Source organism: Triturus cristatus, chromosome 12 (assembly GCF_964204655.1).
Source record: "Triturus cristatus chromosome 12, aTriCri1.1, whole genome shotgun sequence".
In the NCBI taxonomy this organism is placed as follows: domain Eukaryota; kingdom Metazoa; phylum Chordata; class Amphibia; order Caudata; family Salamandridae; genus Triturus; species Triturus cristatus.
In genome coordinates, this window is record NC_140595.1 from 638,334,463 (window position 1) to 638,359,483 (window position 25,021).

General features: G+C 50.2%; 1 protein-coding gene across 4 annotated transcripts in view; it reads left to right on the top strand.

Moving 5' to 3' along the window:
- The window catches only part of KIAA0513 (KIAA0513 ortholog), a 486,466-nt gene that overhangs the window by 374,692 nt on the left and 86,753 nt on the right, over nucleotides 1-25,021 (top strand). For all 4 annotated transcript variants that reach the window (XM_085639337.1, XM_085639336.1, XM_085639334.1 and 1 more), the window contains exon 6: nucleotides 11,866-11,936. In XM_085639337.1, the coding sequence (XP_085495463.1) occupies nucleotides 11,866-11,936 (71 nt within the window). The remainder of the gene's footprint in view (nucleotides 1-11,865; nucleotides 11,937-25,021) is intronic.

Below are 25,021 nucleotides of genomic sequence, written 5' to 3' on the forward strand. Positions count from 1 at the left end.
CAACATTGTGCTCCATAACTTCACAGTACAATGCCCCCCAGCAGGAACACGGGAAGCCCCCAACCACTGCCCTCTCACTCGGGACTTAAGTCTCAATCAAACAGCACCTTGAAGGTGAGGCCATGAGCAGTCCTATGGAGTTATAACATCCAGAGATACATTTCATCAGCTCCCCAACTCAGCGGGCTACTTCACGTGACATGTCTGTGTCATAAAGAATATTGACATAGATACAGAGTAGATATGGCATCCATGAGCATGTTGCTGAACCAGGGATAATAGGAATAAATGCACAAAACGCACCCTGAGATGGGGCACAAACCCCCAATGTCTAGATGTGCTTCTTAAAGAAGGAAAGGTTCGCCTTCTCCCCCACCCCAGGACTGCATCAAACTCCCAGTGTGTTCTTCCTATCACCCACCCCCGAGGGAGCTCTGCATACCGCGAAGACATTGCTCCCTGTATAGCGCCTCCCCTCCCCAGACAGTGCTTCACACCTAGTCACCCGGGACCTAAACGCTGCACTCCCCAGCCGTGGGTGTAGCGCCCACCAGTGCCTGGCACTGCAAACCCCCATACTCCTCCACTTCCAGATGTGGCAGGAATGCCGAGGGATTCCTCGGAAGCCCACCCCACCCCTTCCACCTGAGGCCGAAGAGAAATGAGGATAGCGGGAGGGGAGAAACCCAGATGTAATTAGCCTCCAGGTGCTGTACACCTTGTCCGTGCCCATGGCACCTCCCTTCAACATGTAATGAGACCCGACGCTGCCTCTCCCCAGTGTCCCCTGCCCCCACCCCTCCCCCCGGCGTGCCTTCGTCCCCCTCCAACTCCAATCAATGTGCGTCAGTCTGTCCCAAGACCACCCGCTGCGCCACACCCGGACAAAGTCCGCCTCCCCGGACATCTGACAACCTGCCCAGGACCACCGGCTGCCTGTCCACACCGAAAACCGCACCCCATCCCACCGGCCCAAAGTCGACAGTCCCTCCCACAAGGCCCGTTGCCCCCCTGGGGTCCCGATCCCGCCTGTTATTGCCTGCTTAATAACATTCCGATCCTCCTTTCGCAACCTCCACAGTGAGCCTGCAGCCCTCCGAGAAACAGTCCCCCCTCCCAACCGGTTCTCTTGCAACCAACCCCCCCAGGCGCCATGCGAATTTCACACATCACCCACCCATCCAAACCAGCTCCGACACTCTGGCCGTCCCACGTCAAATCCTCCGTACTGCCCCTTATCCTCCACAGCTAGCCGCATGCCAGCAGGCCGAGCCCAGCCCGGCAAAAACATCCATCCTCTCTGAATGGTGCTCAAACCGCCGGCAAGCCTCCTCCCAGCCTTTGCGCATACTCGACCCGCGGAGGAACGTCCACCTCCCCTTCATGCCCCATCCCGCACCCTCCCACGCAGCACTCCGACCCCCAAAACCCACAATGCCCCCCCTCCTACCCTCAGCCGATCGCCCCCACTTCCTTCACCCAACCATCCCACTCCGCCCACACCCCAGAACAACATCTTTGCCACTCCGTCCGATGGCACCCTGACCCATTCGGGTAAAGTCTGCGTTATATAAAAACGCATAAAATAAACTCCCGTGTCGCCCTCCCTTCCCCTCCAACTCCGCCCGCTCCCACTGTTAAACCCCCCCACCCCCGAATTTTACTCTGTCCCTTAATTTAATTTCTTGCACCCATCACGAAAGTCTAGGCGACCACAACGCCAGTCACGGCGGGCATTCCAACACCGCATCAACCCTAGATCGGCAACCAAGCAGCCCACGCCGACCTCCACAGACCCCAGCCACCTGGTGGCTCCATCACCAACACACCCATCCCCACAAGTGTGCCTTGAGGAGGAAATTCACCCTCGGGCGGGGACCTCGCCAGACAAGCCACAATCGGTGAAAGGTGAGCTAGGTGATTACACCAATACTCAGAAATATCCTGCAACTATTTCCCTTAGCACTTTATTAATGCCCCATAACGTTCTTGCCGTTTATTACCATTTCAGATGGTAATATTAACCCCGCCAGCTACCCCACATATCTCTCCCACCCTCTCCCCTGGGCAACGGCACCTCATCCCTCCCAAGGCCCACTGCTCCCTGCCCCCCATCACCTCACACTCTGTAGCAGCAGCATGTGTGGTAAACTTTACGATTCACAACCTGGCATGTAGAATGCACAGCATGGCTCGAGCGCATATAAACACAAGTGCTCGCCATGACATTTTTGTTTGGCTTTTTCTGCTGTGGCCTCGCCTGCCAAAAGGTTTCTTGTCTTTATGGGGCCATGTGTTATAAGACAAGAAACCTTTTGCGACCAACGCAAAGCAGGCGAGGCCGTCCAAATGGGACGGCTCGAAAAGCCAAGCGAAAACGTCACCGGCACCTCTTTCCCAATGGCTGGCCGCCGTTTACCATAAACGTTGACGCCGGCCAATAGGAAAGAGGGGCGGGGCTTAATGCCCCCTACTGAAAATACCCTGTCAACACTAAATCTCGCCAGCGAGACTGCGCATGCGCGCAGCCTTACGCTAGCGAGACCTAAAAATTGAATAAACATGCCTGCCAATGCACAACTTTGCAAAACAATGTTATTTTGCCTACTTTATCATTATATTTATCAACATTAACAGCAAACAACACTTTTCCACACATATTTGATGAAAACGAGGTTACCTATTATAGGACAGATAATGCTTTAATTAAATGTAGGTTCTTCTTAGATATACTTTGGAGAATGACCATGTAATATCAAAGCCAGCAGTGAGGATTATGCATCTTCAAATCCTCTCTATCTTAAAAACCAATTTCATAACATAGATATGCTGCCCCTATCTACCGCCATTCGAAACCTATCCATCTCACCTTCATGGGTAAAACCTGATGTTAAACAAATTCACTACTTCCCTCCACTGCTCTTATATGGAAATTATCAGGAAAGCAATAAACCGAAAAGGGTTGCAAGCTGCAAAGAAATGACCAGTTAAGAAATAAAGTAAGCAATATATTTACACTGAGCAAATCTTTACCAGGAACTTTGGTGGCCCCGGAGACTGAATAACCTTCATATTACCCCAGACCACTGGATATGTGAAGACAAACTGAACTTCCAGTAGACCGTGACCTTTTGACACCACTGACATACAGACACTCATTTTCAGTCAGAGGAGTATAGGTTGGTGAAAAAATGTGCCAGTCAGTAATGGTTTGTCCATGGAATTCAAAACCCTTTCCTTGCACCAATTAACCCATGCACCAAGTAGTGGCACCAACTTGGCGTAAAGGAGCCTGAACATTTTTCCTTTTCGTGTATGGGGAGCAGAGTAGTAAGTAAAACACCTTTTTTGCCTGATTAGTGAAAGTCCTCACACCATGCCTAAGTGCACCGCATAGTTCTTATGCAGACTGATAGAATATCCATAATGCATTGCTGCTAAGTAGTCGTATGTCCTGTATAACCCCTTCAGCCACACAACGTCGACCAGAGTGTTGCAAAGATGCCATCCCTGGCTGAAGATCAGATGGATGACATGGGTCCAATGCTCAGCTCTGATGATATCATCAGCTGTGTATGATTTGACAGCATACATGCGTCTTACGCTAAAAGGACCCTGCCGAAACATGTCGGTGAGAGCCATGTTTGGAATCGAGGGGAAATGTTGCAGAAGCTTGGAAGAATACGCATTGCTTGCTGAGTGAAGGCTTGTCAAAAAAAGAATAGGCTATTATGAGTTAAGTGGTGTGCCTGCCAAAATACTGATGTGGAGGAGGCCCTGACTTCACCATGCCTGTCACTGCTGTCCTGGCATGTTATGAGATGCCTGCTGTTCTGGTAGGGCACTTTTGGCAAAAACATTCGGCTGGGTGGTTTACCGTGTCATTAGGGCCATCCAGCATTGATTTCTGTTTTCAGCATATGAAACATCTAAACCCACCAGTGCTTGATGGGTCGATGGCCGAACCCAATGAGGCTCCACCACCAGTAAATAAGCTGTTCCACCACTCTAAATGAGGCATGAGAACTGAGAGTGATGGTGAACGGAACATCCTCTGTACGATGACCAGTTTTTTCACCCTAAATGACAACCAAAGTCCTTAACCTTGTTAGTTCGTTTTCTTTGTGGAAATTTAGGGACCATGAAGGGCTATCAGATGGATCAAATTTCACAACTTAGCCTAGACAACAAGTTAATACATTCAATTAGTTTGAAGGCAAACATCAGATTAGTATTGATTAATAATTAAAATATGAATGCATCAAATATTATGAAGCTCAAATTAGGTCAAAGTCTTATGAATTGGAAGACGAACCAACATGGGGCCGCCTTAAAAGGGAAGGACAAAGGAAAGTCAGGGTCTGAGGGCGTGGCTTGGAGGCTGATGGGGATGGACGCGTGAGCTGAGAGCTCCGCATCCAGCCTGGCCGTAATCCTGACTACCGACGCCCCGGACCTGCTGTGAGCCTCCCGGGGGCCGGACCTGACCGCCCCTGACTCCCGCCACTGTGCCGCGGCTGGACCGGCTCCGGAGGAGAGGTGGCGGAGTGGGCTGCCGCCGGCCATTTTGTGAGGCCTGACCTCGGAGAGGGAACCTCGGGGTGGCGTGCCGGAGGCGCCGGCCGGAAGAGCGGGGCCGCCGGCGGACAGCACCGGAAGCGAAGGGTCGGCATCGGAGACCCGTACGCGGCGCTGCAGTGGTGGCATCTGCGGCAAGACGGCGGAGTGCGGGTACCGGGACTGCAGGTCAGTGCGCAGCCCCAGAGCCCTTGCAGCGGACCCTGTGGTTGCGAATAGCCCTCAGATAACGGGACGAAGAGAGCGGTTCCCCCTGCGAGGCGCCTGCTGCTGGATCCGCAGTGGAAGAAGCGGCTGGGGCTGCCGAGGCAGAAGCGGAGGGGGCTGTGAGGCTCCATTTGTGTGGTGGCGCCCTGCGCTGGAACGAGGCGATCAATCTGGTGACCAGCCCTGAGTGGCGGCGGTGGGGCCCTCCTGGAGTGCTGTGGGCCTGCGGCCGGGGCGGACCGGCTTACCTGCCTGGGTGAGGTGCGGCGGGTGGGGCCTCCCCCCCTGCCCCCTGTGTCGGGTCGGCGGGAATACCCCGGTGGCTGGACAGGCCCCCCGTGACGGCGGCGAGATCTACCGGGACGCGGAGCGGGGTCGCTTCGCTGCCGCCCATAGGCCGTCGCGGAGTTGAGGCCTTGCCCGGCATAGCGTGAGCGATCGGAGGTTGGGGAAGTGGGGCCCTGGACGAGCCGCCCCTGATGGTACGTGGAGCGATGGAAAAGGCACGCCCGAGGCAGGGTGCCGCTGCCGCGAACGGGGACCCGCTTGGCGAAAGGGATGGAGACGAGGCGGGGGACCCCTCGGGGGGCCTACAGCAAAAACAGCTGGACCAGATCCTACAAGCCATATCAGACACACGGATTGCGCTGCAGAACGACATAGCGCAGGTCTCCACGGACCTGGGGTTGCTTCGGGGGGATCGTCGGAAGCTGGTTGATCGAGTCAAACAGACGGAGGTCACGCTTGAACAGCTGGCACCAGCCCAGAAAGCTTCGGAGGCTGCTGTGGACGATCTGAAACGGAGGGTGCAGCTACTGGAGAAGAGGGCTGAGGATGCGGAGGGACGTAACCGCCGCAATAACATACGGGTGGTGGGGCTGCCGGAAGAAATTGAAGGGAACGACATGCTTGCTTACCTAGAGACTTGGCTGCGAGAAGTGGTTTGCGCCAGAGGGGCTAACACCGTTCTACACGCTGGAGCGAGCGCACAGGGTCCCGGCTCGCCCCTTGGATCCTGGGAGACCGCCGCGTCCGGTGGTTGCACGTCTTCTGCACTTCAAAGACCGGGACATTATACTCCAGAAGGCCAGGACACAGGGCCCCTACCGGGTGGAAAACGCGTCGGTCTCTATCTACCCCGACTACCCCTTCGAGGTCCAGCGACACCGGTCATTGTTCCTGGCGATCAAAAAGGCTGTCGGGGACGAAGGTATTCAATACGCGCTGTTGTTTCCTGCACGTCTGCGGATCATACTGGGCGGCAAAACATTCTTTTTTAACGACCCTGAAGCCGCATGGGGCTGGTTGGAGACGCACAGAACCGGGACAGGGGCTCATGCCGCAGGAGGGGAATCGCGGATGTCTTCGCCGAAGCCTCGTCGAGGCCGACGTGCCAGGACTCGGCTGACTGGGAGGGGCTCCCCCCCTGGCGTCCCAGACGGAGTTGGAGCGGAAAGCAGCGTTGCAGGCGGTCTCCGCCATCTCCGGTGCCATGGTGGTCGCCCCTGCTGGGGATTCGGGCTCCCACAAAGGGTCTGACACTCAACGCAGTGATGAGGAAGATGCGACAGTGCTGCCACATGTCACGCCGGGGATGGCGGACGGCATAATGGACACCTGAACTATTCCTGACGTGCCGCTGACAGTAAGGAGGCTAGCCGGGGGCTGGAGGTGCGATATGCTGCACTGTTGACTTTCCACTGGGGGATGGGGCTGCCGCGGATCTTCAGGGGACTGCCAGACTCTCCGTGATTGCGGGGGGGGGGTTGGGGCGGGTGTACCGGGGGCGGGACATGTCCGGGGAGACACTGTGGAGACTGGGCTAGGATTTCTGTTGGGAACACTTTCTGCACCCGTTCGGCCCCGGCCTACCTCCTCCTACTCACACCAGTTGTGAGGCTCTGGTGGCTATCGGAGAAGTTGGTTAATCGTATTGTATTTGGATGGGTAACTACGGTTGGGAACCTGTTCTGGGGGCGGGCGGGATTGGGGGTTGTTGGGGAGTTGAGAGGGGTTGGGTGATGTCAGTGTGCCTAGGACGGGGCGTGGTTGGATAGTATGTGTTACACGGTGTGATGGCTCCCCCCCTGAGTTGAAGTGTATAACCTGGAATGTGAGGGGGCTCACCTCCATGACAAAACGCTGCAAAGTCCACGCTTACTTGGTGCGCAGGGGGGTGCAGGTGGCCTTTCTCCAGGAGACTCATTTGGATCGGACGGAGGGGCGGGCCCTTCATAGGCGCTGGCGGGGTCACCTATTCCAAGTTTGCAAGGGGTACCCTTATCTGGGTTAGAGCGGGTCTTCCCTTTCAGCCCCTCGCCACGCAGGTGGACCCGGTGGGATGGTTTGTGGCAGTACAGGGCCGGTTGGATGGGAGGGACGTGACATTATGCAGCCTTTATGCCCCGAATATAGAGCAAGCGGCCTTCTTTACGCGCGTCTCAGGCACCTTAGCGGAGTATTTAAAGGGGCCGACCATACTGGGGGGTGACTTTAATTCAATCACTGATGTCCACCTGGATCGTTCTCACCCACCCTTGGCCCAATCAGCAATACATCGGGCGGCTAGAAGCAGACGGGACTGGCAGACTGCGTGGGGGTTGGTGGATACATGGCGGGAGCATCATCCACTGGAGAGGGACTACTCCTTTTATTCTACCCCACATGAGCTGCATGTGCGCCTGGATGGCATATTATGCTCTCCGGGCGTACAGGCTCTGACTCGCCATAGTGAATGTTTGGCGAAAACCATATCGGACCACAACCCCTGTTTGGTTATAGCGCACTGGAGTAGGCAGCGTCAGACGATACCCACCTGGCTCCTGAATCCGCGGATGTTGGAGGACTCTGTCTTCCAAGCGGAAGTCCAGGATGGCATCACAAATTATTTCACAGAGAACACGGGGACAGCGTCCAGGAGGGCGTGGGAATGGGACTCGTTCAAGGCGGTCAGCAGAGGGATATGCATCTCCGCCACGTCCGGGGTCCGGAAAACGCTATTGGGAGACATAGAGAAGGCGGACTCTACGCTGTGCACCACGGAAAGGGCACATCAATCGGGGGAGCAATCCCAAGATGAGGTGGTTGCGGCGCGCGAACACATGGCAGTGCAGGTAGAGCGGCTCCGCTGTTTTGACTACAAGACATACCTCACTAGGGCGCATGCAGAGAGGGACAAAGTCGGGTCGCTCCTGGCCTGGTTGGCGAGTCCGAATGCGTGCGGCTCTCCCATACTCTCGCTGACCACCGGGGAGGGGACAACGGTGTACTCTCAGAGTGAGATTAATGGTCAATTTTTGGCGTATTATACCGTCCTGTATACTAACACCATGCAGGACGCTCCCGGGGAAATGGAGGAATTTCTGGCAACTGCCCAATTACCAAGACTAGATCCCACTCACAAGGAGGCGCTGGGAGGGGACATCTCGCTAGGCGAGATTCGTATGGCGATCAAACATATGGCGCATAAGAGAACTCCGGGTACAGATGGGCTCCTGTGGAGTTCTACGCGGCCTATGTGGACCGGCTTGCTCCACAGTTACAGTCAGTCTACAGGGAGGCCTGGAAGGAGGGTCAGTTGCCCGCCTCAACACGTGAGGCGCTGATTATACCGCTCCTGAAAAAAGGAGGGGACCCGGGTGCCAGGACGGCATATTGTCCACTCTCCATGCTCACAGTGGACTATAAGATTCTGAGCAAAATTTTTGCCACGCGACTGTTGGCACATATGCCCTCCTTGATACACCCTGATCAGGCGGGGTTCATCCCTCGACGGAACACGTCGACGTGTATCCGGAGACTATTGCGGGTTATGGAAGTGGACTGCATGGATTACCCGGCCGCCTTGACGCTGTCGGTCGACATGGAGAAAGCCTTCGATAGTGTGGAGTGGCCTTACTTGTTTAGGGTCTTGCAGGAGTTTGGTCTGGGGGATGGGTTTGTGCGCTGGACGAGGCTGCTCTACGCTAACTCGGTGGCTAGGGTGCGAACGGGGACCACGATATCGGCTCCCTATCCCGTTCGACGGGGAACGAGGCAGGGTTGCTCGTTATCGCCATTGTTGTTTGCCCTGGCGGTGGAGCCCCTGGCGGCCCATGCTCGACTGGGACGCGCATATGCTGGGCTGCTACTGCGGGGGGAAACCCATTATATTTCTCTCTATGCGGATGATTTATTGCTTTCCCTGGCTGACGCGGGAGGGGCATCCAGGGCGCCAAGGCACTACTGAAGGACTTCGGACACCTGTCGGGCCTGAAAGTCAACTGGGGCAAGACTTGTGTGTACCCCATCACACAGTGGGAACGGACCCCCCCTCCCTGGGGGCAATCCGCTGTGAGGATAGCTGTCTGCCGTATCTGGGGGTGCATATCTACCGCACCCAACATGACCTGTTGGAGGGGAATGTAGGGAGGGCAATCAGGGGCCTGGCGGGCAGTATTGGATTCTGGAGCACTCTCCCACTCTCGGTAGCTGGACGGGTGGCGCTACTGAAGATGGTGGCACTCCCACGCCTGTTGTATTTCTTCTGTACGCTCCCTATTTGGGTGCCGGTGTCGCTCTTCCGCAAGCTCACAGCCATGATCACGGGCTTTATCTGGGGAGCTGGCAGACGGCGGGTGGCGCTGGCCACACTGCGACGGCCCAGAGCCGAGGGAGGGCTTGCGGTACCCGACTTCGAGTGGTATTATTTGGCTGCCCAGCTACAATGGCTCACGCAGGCAGTGGCTAGGGAATTTAGAGGCCCTGAAGGCCTACAGGGCAGAATGATCCCGCGACACGTGCTTTCTTTTATTGTCTTCCAACAGCGACTCGAGCAGTCACAACTAACGCTTGAGGAGCGAACGCTCCGGCTGTGTTGGAACCGAAGCCTGCGAAGGGTCGGCACTGCTCACCCCTGCGCCCCGGAGATCCCATAGGGTATGTGCACGGCCCTCCCCCACGGCGGGGATTGGTCGGGGCTGGCTCACTGGGAGGACCTAGGGATACAGATGGTGGGGGACCTGTACCTAAATGGAGTGCTTCAGCCATTCCAGGGGCTGCAGGACTCCTTCGGGATCCCGAGGGGAGACTATCTACTCCACGCAGCCCTGGTGGCGGCTCTACAAAAGCACTGGAACGCGGGACTTTCTGAACCGCAGACGGCTGCCGGCTGCCAATATGTGGTCATGGCGGCGGGCACAGTCAAGGCCATTACGTGCCTCTATCAGAGACTGGCGACGGAACATCTAGCCCCTTTGACTGCGTTGAAGGATAAATGGGAAATAGACATCGGGAAACCCATCCCAGATCTGACGTGGCCCAAGCTGCAGAGACGGGCCTGAAAGAGCACACGTAACGCCCGGTTTCAACTGGTGCAGTACTTCATCTTGCATAGGGCGTACTTGACGCCAGCTAAATTATTTCAGTATTTTGGGGGCCCCACACCGCAATGTCCTCGCTGTGGGGAGGAGGGGGCTGACTTTAAACACATGTTTTGGTCCTGTGGCGCGCTAAGCTGCTACTGGGGGGAGGTCATCGATTGCTTGACCCAAGTGACAGGGCGGGAATTGAGGGTGGAAATGGGAGTTTGTCTGCTGCTATGGTTTCCCCACACGCCGCGCACGAAAATCACGAGCAAGTTTTGCGACTTAGGGCTGGTGGTGGCCAAAAGAGAAATTACCCTACACTGGAAATCGAGAACTGGTCCCAGCTTTACGAGGTGGAGAGCGACCTTCACCAAATGGGCGGGTAGCGAGGGCACGCTCCGGCTGCAGCTAGCGCTGTGGGGAAACGATGAAAAGGCGTTGGCCATGGCACATGCATGGGAAGCGCTAGTGGTTGACCTCCAGGGATGGGGAACAGAAGCGGAGGAGGGCGCTGAAGCACTGGAGCAGCCGGCAGAAGTGTAGGTGTGGAGAGGCACCTGATGGATTACACATGAGGGCGGGAGGGCTTTCCTTCTCCTTTCTGCTCTGAGCCTGACCATGGGGGTGGGGAGTAGCCCGCGGCCACTAACACGGCTACTTACAAGAAAGACTTATCCCGGTACCTGATGTTATGGCACACTGACATGTGGGTGGGGGGAGGGTGCATTTACATAGGGGGGTGTTGGGGGACAGTGCATTGGTAGCTGGAAGTGGTCTACACTGTACTATGCAATGGTTTCTATCTGCGGGAGACGACCACTGCTATGATGGCTATTGCGGATGGCAATTGTAACTGAGAAATGCAATAAAAATTGTTTTTGCAAAAAAAATAAAAGGAAAGTCAGTGTCTGTCTTAGAGCGCACTTTGAATCTAGTATTCTGCTCCATGTTGCATGGAACGCCCTCCGAACTCTAGTCTGCACTAACTTAAAACATTCACTTCTAACACTTTAAACACCTACACACAGTCCTCATAAGACTATCCAATCAGGTTAAAGTTTGATTATACAATGGCATCTCAGGACTTCTCACAATACATGCTTCTTTCAGCTATACTATCTGTAACAGTATAAGGTACATGCACAAGGCTGCACTCTGCAGCTGTCTTCTTGAATGTGCTATTCAGTAAAACATTCCATGATTAAAAAAAACATTTTTTCACATAGGAAAGAAGGAATGAGAACATTCTGTTCGTTACTTAGGACTACAACTCACCTTGAAATGAAATGTTCTCGTGTCACAAAGCAAAGTTGGCAAACAGAGGTAGCCATTTTAAAATTAAGCCCAACTTTACCTATAATAAAATTAAAGGTAAACAAGCATGTTTTCTCTCTACAAACAACATTAGCGTGTCTATGCATAATGTATTAATATAAAAAATCTAATTTATGAAAAAAAAGTCTCCAACTTTACGCACTTTTAGCTGTAGGGCTTCGTACAACAAAAAAGGGGGCCGAGAGGCACCACTTTATAACTGAATAGCTTAGTTCGGCTCTGCCTACTTGTCTAAGTTTTTTCCTACATATTACTTATATACTGTATTAGCTTTTTTCTGTCGGTGTCGAAGTAATATACAGTTTTGTGCTGTATAAATAAAGGAATAAATAAGACTATGAAAGACCTACATCTTTGAGTTCTATTCCAACTGCCTTTCCTCTATATCTTTCTCTCTCAGGTGCCACCAGATGGATGACTTCGGACCTGCCAAGAATCTCATGACCATGTGCTTCACATATTATTACCTGGGTAAGCACTGTGCTCCAGAGCTGTTTTATCACAGCTTAAAGTAAACGGAGCGCTAACCGCGCAAACCCCTCCAGGCTGCTCTGTAGAATAGCTTCACTGCATCCGGATCTGTACTGCGGTCTGTAGCAGAGCGCCACCTGCTGGCTGCAATGCAGACTCACAGGACTGCGTCTACCTGTGTAGTCTTCAGCGTGCCCTTGAACTGTATACAATTCGAAGGCCTTCTCCTTTGTTGCGTGCTGCAGTGTGCCTAATTTGTGGTCTGTTGGGATAAGAAATTGAGGTCATAGATTACTATTCTGTCTGAAAGATTAAAGCTCTTGCACTTTAAACACGATGGACCATAGAAAAGAAAAATACTGATTGCTTGGTCCCAGTACTAGAAGTGGAAAAATAGAAGTGCAGGTACTCTGAATCAGAGTACCTGCTTGTTTCTGAGAAGTGTCGGTACTCTCCAATTAAAAGTATTACGTCACTCTTGAAGTGCAGGTACTCTCCCTCTCAAAATAAAAAAGTGCCGGCCCATTTAAAGCACTGCTCGGGCCTAGTCTTTGTCACTTTTCATTTTTGTGCATATCCTACTAACTAGAGGTGGGAAATTAATCTGCTTCGTTACCTGTTAATTTTACAGCTTTATGCACCAACCCCACATTCGCAGTTCACATATGTGCCCCCTTACCAGATCCTCTTTTTTCCACTGAACAGAAAAGTTTGTAACCTGATTCTGTTAAGCCTATTTCTAAAGTGTAGTCGCATCATCTTTTTTTTAAAAAGATTTTTTTTTGTTTGAACTTTTTTCTTCAACCCTCCTCATTCTTTGTCTCTGGTGCCTTGTGCTACAGTGCTGTTGCTTTAAGCTGTGCATGTCCTGTCATTGACAGTGTTCAGCAGCTGACGCATATAACCCTAGCGTCCCTTGTTTGGGGAAGCATCCGGTGCCTGCTAGTGTTTTGTATGTTGCCATGAGTAAGCGGGCCCTTCAAGACAGCCTGGTTATGCCAGAGGAGAGGGTGAGCCGCCGACTCTGGAGCTGGGGGTCTGGGTTCCAGTCTCAGCATTGGCTCAACATCCTTTGATTCTGAGCAAATCACTTAATCTCCCTGTGCCTATGGACAGCGCCTGGATACCCTCGCGGGTCACAAGCAGCACTATATAAATCTACTAATTACAATTACGTGCGTAGTAGAGGCACATGGATCCTTTAGAAGAAGTTGGGTTTTATCATTGGGAAGAAGTGTCAGGAAGCAAGTATAGCTGAGTGCTCTTTCTGCCAGTTGGCTGACGACGTCCCTCCATGGACCAGTCCCCTTCCATACAGAGGCCACTCTCAAAGGCCCTGCGGGTCACCTCGGGGAATGTGAAAGTAACTGGTCTTAAGGCAGTGTTTACCCTTCTACCAGGCACCTTGTGCAGGCATGAAGTGCCTAGGTGTAGAGGGTTCCACGGGAACCTAACCCTCTCTCACTCCTTAGTCTTCATTGCACTATTTCTTCAAGCCCAGTTCGTCATCTTGGTACAAAAGTGCCACACTGCCATTCAATGAAAGGCTTGCACCACACTCTCCTGGGCCTGATTCTGCTAGCTGTTTACACCAAGAGGTGGAGCAAGTCTGCTTACCTGGAATCATCTCGGGGATAAAACCGCAGTTCACCGTTTACTCTAGAGGCGAGTATGGGGAAGTCAAGCCCAGCTCCTCTCCTGTCGCAGCCCAAGCATGACCCGGCAGCCCATCCCCAGGCTCCTCATCTGCCGCAGTCGTGTTACCCAGATTGTGCACTTTACAGGTTGCAGTTGGGAAGGTGGGTGCTCCCAGTGTGTAAATGGAGAGCCTCTCTGCAAGAGGTTGGCTACCCCTGGTGTTCCCTTTATCACCATTGCCATGGAGAAGGGCAGAATAAAACCTTGACTTCGCCAAGCTAGTCTCACTGGACACCCAGCTGCAGTCTTTTTTGGAGATTTTCCTTGCACCAGAGACTATTCTCACTGTAGAGTAGGTGACCCTGCCACTCTCCCTTACAGCCCAGGCCTTGCTGGACCAGGAGCTGGTGATGGCCACCCTGGCACAGCTGCAGAGCTCGCTGGAGTCTCATGTGGTACTGATGGGATGTGTCTTCAGGACTCGCTTGAATCTGGAGCCCCCCCATTGCTTTCTTGTCACCCTGACAGGTTCCTGACTCAGTGGCAGAGAGAGAAGATTCATCTAATCTTTCAGATGAGGAGCCGGTGGCCTAGTAGTTGGGATGCACTTCACAGCTGCTCTTGGATTTGAATGCTGGCATCACCTCCATGCTGCCTTTGATACTTAGCCCAGAATCCTTCCTGGGTGTTTACACAGAATATCTGAACCAAAAATATTGTGGGACAAAATATCATGTCAAGAATATCGAGGACTAAAATATTGTGAAGGTAAGTTTCTATAGGTAAGTGAAGTTTTACTATATATAACCACAAATATGTACCTTGATGATATATACATATCTTCAAGGTATGTAGATGTGGAGTTAAGAATAGTAAATCTATACCTACCTATTTGCACTTACCTTCTCGATATTTTGGTCCTTAATAATTTCGATACAATATTCTGTCCACACAATAATTTTAGTTCCAATATTTTGCCAGTGATCCCCTTCTTGAAGGCTCATAGAGTACAAAACTAAAGCTTATGGTGTCCCCTTTCGAAATCCCTCAGTCACTTGCCCGGTACAGTTTTTCTCCACTCCAGTGCAGCTTCCGCAATCCCAAGCACAGCTCCCTCCGACTTTGGCGCACCTCTTTGGTCCAGCCCCAAAGCATCAGTCCCAGAGACAAAACCAGCACTGCAGGTCCTAATGTAGATGCCAGTCCTGACCATCCTTGTTGGACTTAAAGGGATGAATGACAACCTCCCATCCCTCCCCTAATGGATCTGTCTCTTAGGCTTCTCACTCCCCCAAGCAAGCCATACGGCCAAGGTTCTGGAAGTGCTGTCAGTTAAAGCCCTGCTGAGGACATCTGCATGGTGGTAGCTGTGACAACCGGTGACGTAGACAGTGTGTCATGGATCTCAGTGCAAAGAAGGAAATGCCATCCCTGTACACTACTTGAACTGTGAAATACAGCAACAATGCGGGCTTAGTGGGCCCCTCAGGCCTCAGGGCACCTGCTGCACCAATGAAGCCTACGCCTGTAGTAAGGAATCCCTTAAATACGTACATACATTGTTAAGTTAGCATAACCACGTTAGATGTTAGAAAGCCATCTTGCTGTTTTTGCGCACGACACTGCATCTACATGTTATTGTTTAAACAAACTGCTGGCTCGCGCTTTGCCTCACATGAGAGCAATCTGTTGTTGCCATCCTGAGCTCTGCGTAGCGACCTTGGTCTGTACATGGTGTAATAAGAACAGTCTGGGTCGTTAGACAATGCATGTTTTCCACTCTAGGTTGATCGACTCACTATTTAGCCATAACATACAGGCAGCTGCGAATACCTGAAAGTTGGTGCTTTTAATATTGCAGACATCATGTTTAATATTCAGACCGAAGACGAGCCTTCCTGCGAGAAGACTTCTGATGCTCCTGTGATGTGATTTCACTAAGCTGATCTTTGAGGTATGGGGTCCCCCATTCAAGCCTAAGAGACCTTTTATTAGCATAATAATAATATTAGCTTCTTAGTAAAGGGAAGGTGGTAGTGTCCACTGTCATTTATAACATGATCACTCCCTTTATATTCTATGGTATTGTAACGATGCTGATGGTTTTAATTATAATCATTTGTCTGCTTGTATTAGCCAAAGTACTGCATCTTAGGACATGTGGTCTATAAAATAAAATCTTTTTATTTTCACCGTGTCTCCGTTTATTCTTGTTGTGGACTGATGTGAGAATAATATACGAACAGGTATTTCCGATTCCCACCATTCCTGAGAGTACACTGAGTCGCTTGTTCTGGGTTGTCTTTTCATTGGGACCGCCGAGCTAAACCTCGGATAACGAATGGGACACTTATGCTAGCCGGATACTGGGTTCTGAGGTGAGTTTCTGGTACACCATAATTCACTGAGGTCCTGGGGTTCTACGCATAGTTCTGTGTATAAGCAGAATCCCTGCAACATGGCGCACCTAACGTTTGGTCTATGAGTTGAAACGCCTTAGTAGTGCTTATATTAGTCCACAGCACCCTCATTCTTGTTTCCGGATAACAAGTCTGACGGATTTAAACTTACCTATTTCTGTTGATATAGGTTTCTTCAAGCTTGATAATTAAAAAGGTTATTGAACCCTTGTGCTACTAATTGCTTCGAGTGTAGCTTGTCCTTATGGCGGTCGATATAGCGGCGCACAGTCGGGACCTCTGAGACGTCATTTGACGCAGTATGGGGTGCCGGACACTGGTATGAACGTAATCTTTGTGGTTGGAGCCGATGCGACTCATCCTTATGAGTTGTTTTACTCTTGGGTGACGCTTCCGGCGGTGAGTGAGGACGATAACTCTTTTCATACTTACACTGCCACTGCCGTGCCAGCGAACTATACACCGTATAGGACACAAGAAATACCAATATCTGCTTGGCAGCATCTTATTTGGTTTAATGGCGCCCTCCCCCATGCGGTTATACCGCCGAGAATGGGCCCTTTGTCAATTGCAGGGGCCACTTGGCCGGTACTAGCCGGATATATGCCTCATTCCTGTTACCTAACGGTGCCGGTGGCTGATTTGCGTGTACTGCACACTGCCCTTATTACGGTACATAGGGCTTTGGTACAGTACGTGTCACGCAATGTGCAGGCGGGGACACCTGCTGTTGCGGGGCAGCCTACTGACCACCACGCAGTGGTCATTAGTCCTGTTATGGTTAATTCTGTTATGGGCAAGCGCCCCCCAAATAGGGATGACTTCCCTTTTTGGCTTGCTGAAAAATTTGACCAAATAGTAGCGGTTTACCCGAATACATCTCCTGTGGAGAAACACAGGATCCGTACCATTAGTTTGCCTAAAGACTTGGTCCCCGACATTGATGATTGTGTAAACTGGGGCAAGGTCTTTGCAGCGACGTACTCGCAGTGCTTTGGCACTCCGTCTATGTCGGTACTGCCCTCCGTTATTAAACGTGTTCAAGATAACCACGGTGCGGAGTCTGCGATAGAATTAGGCATGCGGCTCCTCGGACAGTTTGACCTGGTGGCTACCATGGTAATGTGTAACCTTAAGGGTGATGCTATGCAATTCCAAGTTCGTAATGAACTGAAGAAGGTTGCTGATGAGGATTAGCCGCGGGAGTTCGCGAAAATAATCTCGACGGCATACAGAGATTTGGGTCGTAGCTCTTTAGGAGTTAAACCTGTTGTAAAAACTCCCGAAATTAAGCAGCAGGGTAAGGCAGAAGCATCTGGTAAGGATGACCGTCCAAACTTTCCGAAACAGAGTTGGCGGTCAAAACAACAGGGAAAGCAGCAGCAGAAACAGGGGTCTCGGCCTGCCTCTCCCGTTCAGTCAGGTAGTGAGCGCACTTATGATCTGCGTGATCGTGCTACTATTAAGTCTCCTGATAGATTTCAGGTTTCTGAACAACGTTCTCCTCGTTCTTCACAGGAGACATCGGCTTCACAGTCCGGTGGCGGAGGCGGTGGCAAAGGTCGGGGTGCTCCACAAACACGTGACCAACCCCGACAGACTGAAGGTAAAGGCAAGCAGGACGAATTCGCACGACAAAGACCCCCGTTTCAAAAGAAGAAAGTGGCTGCTCTGACGGCAAGGTATGCCTCAGATAGTGCGGACACGGCTTCGGAACCGGACATGGGCGCTGATGCTACTGGACAGCGCAGCGGAAATTACCATAGTCCGTCAAGCTCTGCGTCCATTTCTGGCGGCGACAGCAACTGATACATTGGTTACTGTTGAGACAGCTGACACCAGAGTGGCTCCCCCTGACAGACTCTATGAAATAGTCTTACTGATTGAGGGTGACATACAACGTACAATAAAAGGAATTTTTTGGGATAATCTGACTACCACCTATGATATCCTCCTAGCGGAGGCAGATTGGCCCCCAGCTTTCATTTTAGACGCTCCTAGAGGGGAGGAGGTGATCCTCCCGTCCTTTGCGCACACAGTGGCTCAGGACCAGGCTGGAGTGTATGCTGAGGAGTGGGCACTGGCGCTAGCGCCGGCATTGTATCGTACTCAGGTGGGATGGGACCGGTTGTCCCCCTGCCATGAGATTCCATTGCGGTCTATGCCCCAGCCACAGCCCCAATATCCTATGCGTCGTGAAGCTAGACCGCACGTCGCTGCAATCCTTGACCAATTGGAATATCGGGGTGTTATTGAAACTTGTGTGTCCCCTATGAATAACCCTTTATTCACAGTGGCGAAGCCTGACGGATCGTACCGTTTAGTTTTGGATTACCGGCACTTAAATTCGAATTGCCGGACCTGCGCGGTACAAAATACTCACAGTTCGGCTCTTGTCGACAGTCTCGTGCGTAAGAGATTTAAAACGACACTTGACATCTCCAATGGCTTTTATAGCCATAACCTGTCCACACTGAGTAGCCAGTGGACGGCGTTTACTTCAGGCGGCAAACAGAAACAGTTCACAAGATTAGCCATGGGCTATAAAAACAGCCCTGGCGTCTTTGCCGCTCGCGTGGTCTCTCTCTTAGAAAGAATGGACCCCGACGCATACTCTTATGTTGACGATATCTACCTCACGGATGATGAGCTGATGCCACATCTGTCTCGAGTCGACAATACCGTTACGGGTTTTGCGGAATATGGCTACAAATTTAATTTTGCGAAGTCTCACATCGCGGAATATACAGTGTTGTTTTTGGGCTACGAGCTCAACAATGAGGGTAAGGGATTGGCTCCTCACTTTCTGGAGAAGTGCGCATGCTTGCGTGCTCCTACAACACTGAAAAACTTACAATCTTTGCTGGGCTTTCTGAATTTCGGACGCACGTATATTCCTGATTATGCCCAGCGTATCAAGCCGCTTTATGCCTTGGTACAACCTTCTTTTTCGAAGTCTAGCTGGCAGCTAGAACATTCTGCTATTCTACAGTCTTTACAGGCTGATCTTCTTGCTTCACAATACTTACTGACGTGTGATAACCGCACTAACCTGATAATAAGAATAGTACCAGGCGCAGTGGGTTTCACGTACTTGACGTTCAATGAGGGCGACACAGTCCCCATAGCGTATAAATCACACTTGTACACCTCTGCTGAGTTGCGTTTTACCACTGTCGAGAAAGTTCTGACAGCAGTACAGATGGCGATCCTTAAAGAACGCGCTCTGTCACAAGGAAAACGCATACTGGTTGTGACACCGTATCCTGCCCTAGAGGCAGTGACAAAAGCAAGTGTACCAAATTCTAAAGCTTTGCATCCACGGTGGATACAATGGGCCACGACTCTGACATCACCAGATGTCACTTATATCTTTGACGCCTCTTTGCAGACTCAGGAGTACTTACAGTATGAATTCGTTCATCCGGCTCCTCTGTCTTTGCGCCCGCTCGAAGAATACCATTGTGTCATATACACTGACGGCTCGGCGCAGCCGGCGATTGGATCGAAGCATGCCTATTCTGCTACTTGCGCAATTGTCGTGGGTACATTCGTAAATGGTGAATTCCAATCTGACGCCGTGCATACGCAGTCGTTGGGTGATTGTACCGCGCAACTGGCGGAGCTCCGGGCTCTGGTGCTTGCACTGGAGTTTGCTGATCCCCGAGTCACTACTCTTATAGTGAGTGACTCCTTTTATTGTGTCCAGTCCTACAATGACAATTTACACTTCTGGTCTCAAAACGATTATCGCGATACCAAAGGTAGCACAATTAAGCATAAATTGCTTTGGGTTCGAGTGGCAGACTTTAAAGAACGTCTCCCACTTGTGAATGTTATTCACACTCTTGGTCACCAACGACTTGGTGTCCATGCTGTCGGTAACAGCTTGGCTGACGAGGCAGCAAAAACAGCAGTGGCTACATACTTGGTGGCAGCAGTTACAAGGTCTAAAAGTAAGATTGATGATGACATCTTGGCAGCTATTGCTGCTTCAGAGAAGGGAAGTGATTACCCGAAGGGTTTTCCTTCTCGTTATTTTTATCACTTAAGTCCTGATAACGTCCCGTTAGTGAGGATTAACGACGTTGGTGACAGAATTATTCCCAACGCGGACTGCAGACCATCTCTGATACTAGCAGCGCACGAGGGGTTGGCATCTGCCCACGCCGGCGTCTCCGCTACTGTATCTCTGTTACAACAACGTTACTGGTGGTTCGGTTTATACAAACAAACGCGCGCTTATGTTCTTGATTGTGACATTTGCTAACAGATTAAACCTTCCACTGTTGCGCGCCCACCACAAACACAGTTGTACAGATCTAATAAACCATTTGGTTGTGTTTATCTAGACCACTGCGGTCCTTTTTCTTCTGACACTGCGTACAAGTATATCTTGGTTGCAGTGGATTCGTGCACACGTTTTCTTTGGGTATGGCCACAAAGGAGTGCTGATTCACGGACTGTCATCAGGGATTTGCGTGTCTTTGTGGGAACTTTTGCGTGTGGTACCTTCCATTCTGAGCAGGGCCCTGCGTTCGCCTCTAAGGCTTACAAGGAGGCTATGAGAAATTTGGGGGTCCAAGTCAAATTTTCGTCCCCCTACCGACCTGAGGGTAATAGTGTGGTGGAGCGAATGAACCGTGACTTAAAGCAATCTTTGACAGCACGAGTTTTAGGCACAGGCCTGAATTGGCTAGCCCATTTGTATAACGTCCAACGTGCACTTAATAATCTCCCTAGAAGGTCTCTGGGTGGGCGGACCCCATACATGATGCTCTTCGGAATCAGAATGTTTGTCCCAGACCTTGATGGTCTAGACATGGCGGCGTCGGCCGCACCCTTTGACGTAGATGATGGCTGTGCTGTTTTGCAGACCCTACAAGACGCCAGAGACACTCTATCAAAGGAACACTTGCCCTCCACATCTGATGCTGCGCTTCAGATTCCGGTAGTCGGCTGGCTACCCTGAGTTGGAGACCTGGTCCGTGAGAAGGTGGAGAACAAGAAGGAGTTCGGCCCCTCTTATCGTGCACCGGTTCCGGTGCTTGGAGTGCAGGGTACAAGAACAGTCATTTTACCTCCACTTCCTGGTCGCAAGGATAACAGGTACATCTCTATTGACAATGTCAAGCTTCAGCGAGTGGCCGATACTTCTTAGTATGACTCCAGCAGTTTCATGCCAGACGACGCTAAGAAATTCAGTGTTGGTTCCTGCTTCTAACACCTTGTCTGATGTTGCCATCGAGATGCAGTCAGTTACTGATCCCTTGTTATTACCGCCGGCTGGTGGTCTGCCCGAAGAGACTGAGTATGCTTATCCTACAAATGGTCAATCGCCTGTTTTACAATCTACGGCGGTTAACCAGTCACGTTTCTCCTTTGACACTAACTCATTGCCTTCCACTTCCCCTTCGAACATTGCTATTTTTGTTAGTTGGTTCAAAAAACATTTTTTGATTCCCCCTTGGACATACATTTGGCTGGTGCTTATAAGTATTTTTTTGTTTATGTCCATTGGATTTGTAATAGTATTTTTCCGTCTGGTGAATGGCCACTATCTCAAAGAGAGATCTACAATTAGACTTATCAATGGGACTTTGGCCCCCCACTCCTCGTCCCACATCATGAAAAGGGACCAGACTTTTGTGAATATTACTGCCTGGCCCGTTTTGGATGGAATTGCGTGGGATGCTGTTAAATTCCAAATTCATGGTCCTACTGAGGTCATCAATGTGCCTAATGTATTTCGTGTTTCTATGGGTGATGTGGTTAAGCAGAACATTCGTTCTGATGATTGGGATGTTCATGCCATTGAAGCACTGTTTTCTGATTTGAAATATTATGCCGCTTTTGATGCAGAAGATTTATATGAAAATGCGGCTAACTATGCAGAACAGTATTGTTTTCAACATTATGGCAATCACTTCCTGGATAAAGCAAATACATTTCGAAATTTTGTAAATTTTACCCAATGGGAACACTGTCCTACTCCATCTTTAGGCAGTTCACCTACCTTGGTTGATAAATATACTTATTTTACTGATTTCAGTGTTTCCAGCCCAGCATCCTTTTATTTTAAAGTGATGTCTGAGTCTGCCTCGAAGGTTAGACTGACACACACCTAATTAATATATTCTAAGTCCTTTATGGATGAGTTGTCAATCAAAGGTTATGATCTGTGGAAGGCTACTATTGATCTTAAATCGGTTTGGGGTTCCAAACCGTGGCAGGTTCAGGGAACTGAAGCTTTACATCGTGCCTGTCTTGTACCAAATCATATGTTATTTTTAAATTCTACCATCTTCCAGACCACCTGTTTCGGATTGGCCACTTCTAAAAAACTAAATATCCCCTCTGTTCCAGATCTGGGCGCTTACCCAAATTGGGATAACCAAACAGATCTGTCCCTTCCTGCTTTGCAGTCATTAGTCTCTAATACATCTTTCAATGTTTCGAAATTTAGTAGTGAAGGATGGTTGATTTGGCAAAGCAGTTCAGATGCCTGTCAACGTCGTTTTCTAGGTCTGAAACCAGGGTATACGCAGTAACGCGTAGACCCTCGGTTTGAGTCCTCTCATACAGTAACTACCTACTCTGTAGGGAAATTATGTCAATCCTGGCTGCGACATTCCACCTTGGCATCTGTCAAGATTCATTTATCAAAATTACATGACAAAATAGATTTGAATGATTTTGTTAAAGGTCCTGTGGGTGGCAGATCCAAGAGGTGGGCGTATGCTATTTACAACGAAGTATGGAAATTATCGCAAATTGAAGCGGCTTCAAGATTGAGGGCCATTGATCAAGCAAATATGGAAAAGGTCTTGGCCGTTATAGATAACAGCATTAACACACTTTCTTCCAGAATTTATACATTGGACAATATTGTTTCTTCAATTGTTGATATTGTACATGATGATATGTCTGTATTGTATCATGGTCAAAACCAGTTGCGTTCTGTTATGCAGTTTGCATGGACATTACAAACGTTAAAGGCAGGAAAGGTCCCCTGGGACTATCTGAATACTACATCTTTATTCCTTCCCTTTAACCTTACTGTAAAGCAGCAGTTCATGTCCATGAAAGATGCTACATATTCATTGTTACACATTGAAAAATTGGAGCCGTTACCTTTCTCTGTGGCGGAATTGAATTCAGCCGTGTGGTTAGTACATGGGTTGATCACGCTCCCTTTTGCGCTTTTTAAGTTTACGTCATGCATGAAACACTATGCTCTGGGTAGATATGAACAGTTGGGTACCGCGTTCCTACATGAGGTTTGGTCTCTCCCTTTTATGTATAGATGTACAAGAGACGGTACTGAGGTTTTCCTGAAAGGTGAGGAGTGTACCTCGACACCTGATCATTCTGTAGTGTGTCGGCACATTCAGTTACACGGTGCATGCAATGTACACGCCCCAAATTTGGCCTGCGTCCTCAAAGGTATCCCAGTGCCAGTGATTACACCATCTTTCACGCTGCTTGCAAACGGTAGTTATTTAATTTTGAATAATGAAGCTTGCTGCGGGATGTTGGTGGGAATCGCATATATAGTAACTGTATCGCAGAGAGTAGTCTGCTGCAATAATGTTCTATTTCCACCCCCGCATGGGCGGCTGGATGTTTCCATCTGGCCTTCGATTCCGACCTTGAAAGCAGAGTTCAACAAGATGAGCAGAATAAGAGCTCTATTGTCCCAAAAGGAGTTGCCATTGACTTCCTCCCGAGAAACATTTGTCCTTCACGTGGCAAATACGCGCACTGAGGTACAGGCGCTTTTGAATACTGACCTCCCCCTGCATTTTGGAGCTTTGATCCAAACAATCTTCAATGCCTCGTCAACAACTGGCCTGGCTCATTTTTTTAAACTTGTAGGCTCAGGCCTCGTGACCTCCTTCCAAACTATTTTTGGTGTGATTCCGGCATTTTTTCATTCTATTTTTTCGAGCGTCTTTGGCGGTGTCCCGCTGATTCTGGCGCTGGTGGCAGGTGTGCTGCTTTTACTTTTCATACTACGAAATGGATGCACTTTCTGTGCCTCACGACAACCTGCCCCGTCTGCATCTTCTTCGTGACAGGATGCTTGATTATTATGGTGCCCTGCCATTGGCGACTTTGAGCCTGGCATATGGATTATCCTTCCGGTATTCCTACTTTACCTGCGTTCAACCTGTCTTTCGCTGCCTTGATTGTCCCTTTGAATGGCCTCTGGATTTGTGCTAAACTTACACGGTGTCTCCGGTCCTGGATTATGATCGACTGATGAGTCCCTTAGTGTCTCACGAGTTTGCCTGTTCTGGTGTTCGGATTATGGCCTGTGGTGCGGCGCATGGAATCCTGGGTAATTGGGACATCGCGAGGGCTGCCTATGACTTCTTGGATATGAGTTTTCTGGAAGAACACGTCGGTTGCCCTCTGATGGTGCTAGAGGCTCCACTTATTGAAGAACATGTATGTTCCTTTTCTTTGATTAACTGGATGGCTGAAACTTTTAGTGGCCGTGCCAACGATTTCCTGTTGGAAGCTGTTGCTACGTATGCTGCATACACGTTCATGGATTGAGTGAACTGTCATCCTCTATATTTTTTCTAACATGTCTTAAACATTGCCTGTGACTTTGGATTGTTACCTAAAGCAGCATTTTTTCAATTTTTTTTGCCTTTTTGAGGTTTTTTGCTTTTCTTTTTTCTTTCGAACTTTCTCTGAACCGATACTTGGTTTTAATTTGAATACGCCTTGTTCTGCTCTGTCGAATTTGAACTCTGCGTCCTCTCATTTCTTCCCTACTGGTTAGTGCTTCGATCAAGGGGGCATGTAGTAAGGAATCCCTTAAATACGTACATACATTGTTAAGTTAGCATAACCACGTTAGATGTTAGAAAGCCATCTTGCTGTTTTTGCGCACGACACTGCATCTACATGTTATTGTTTAAACAAACTGCTGGCTCGCGCTTTGCCTCACATGAGAGCAATCTGTTGTTGCCATCCTGAGCTCTGCGTAGCGACCTTGGTCTGTACATGGTG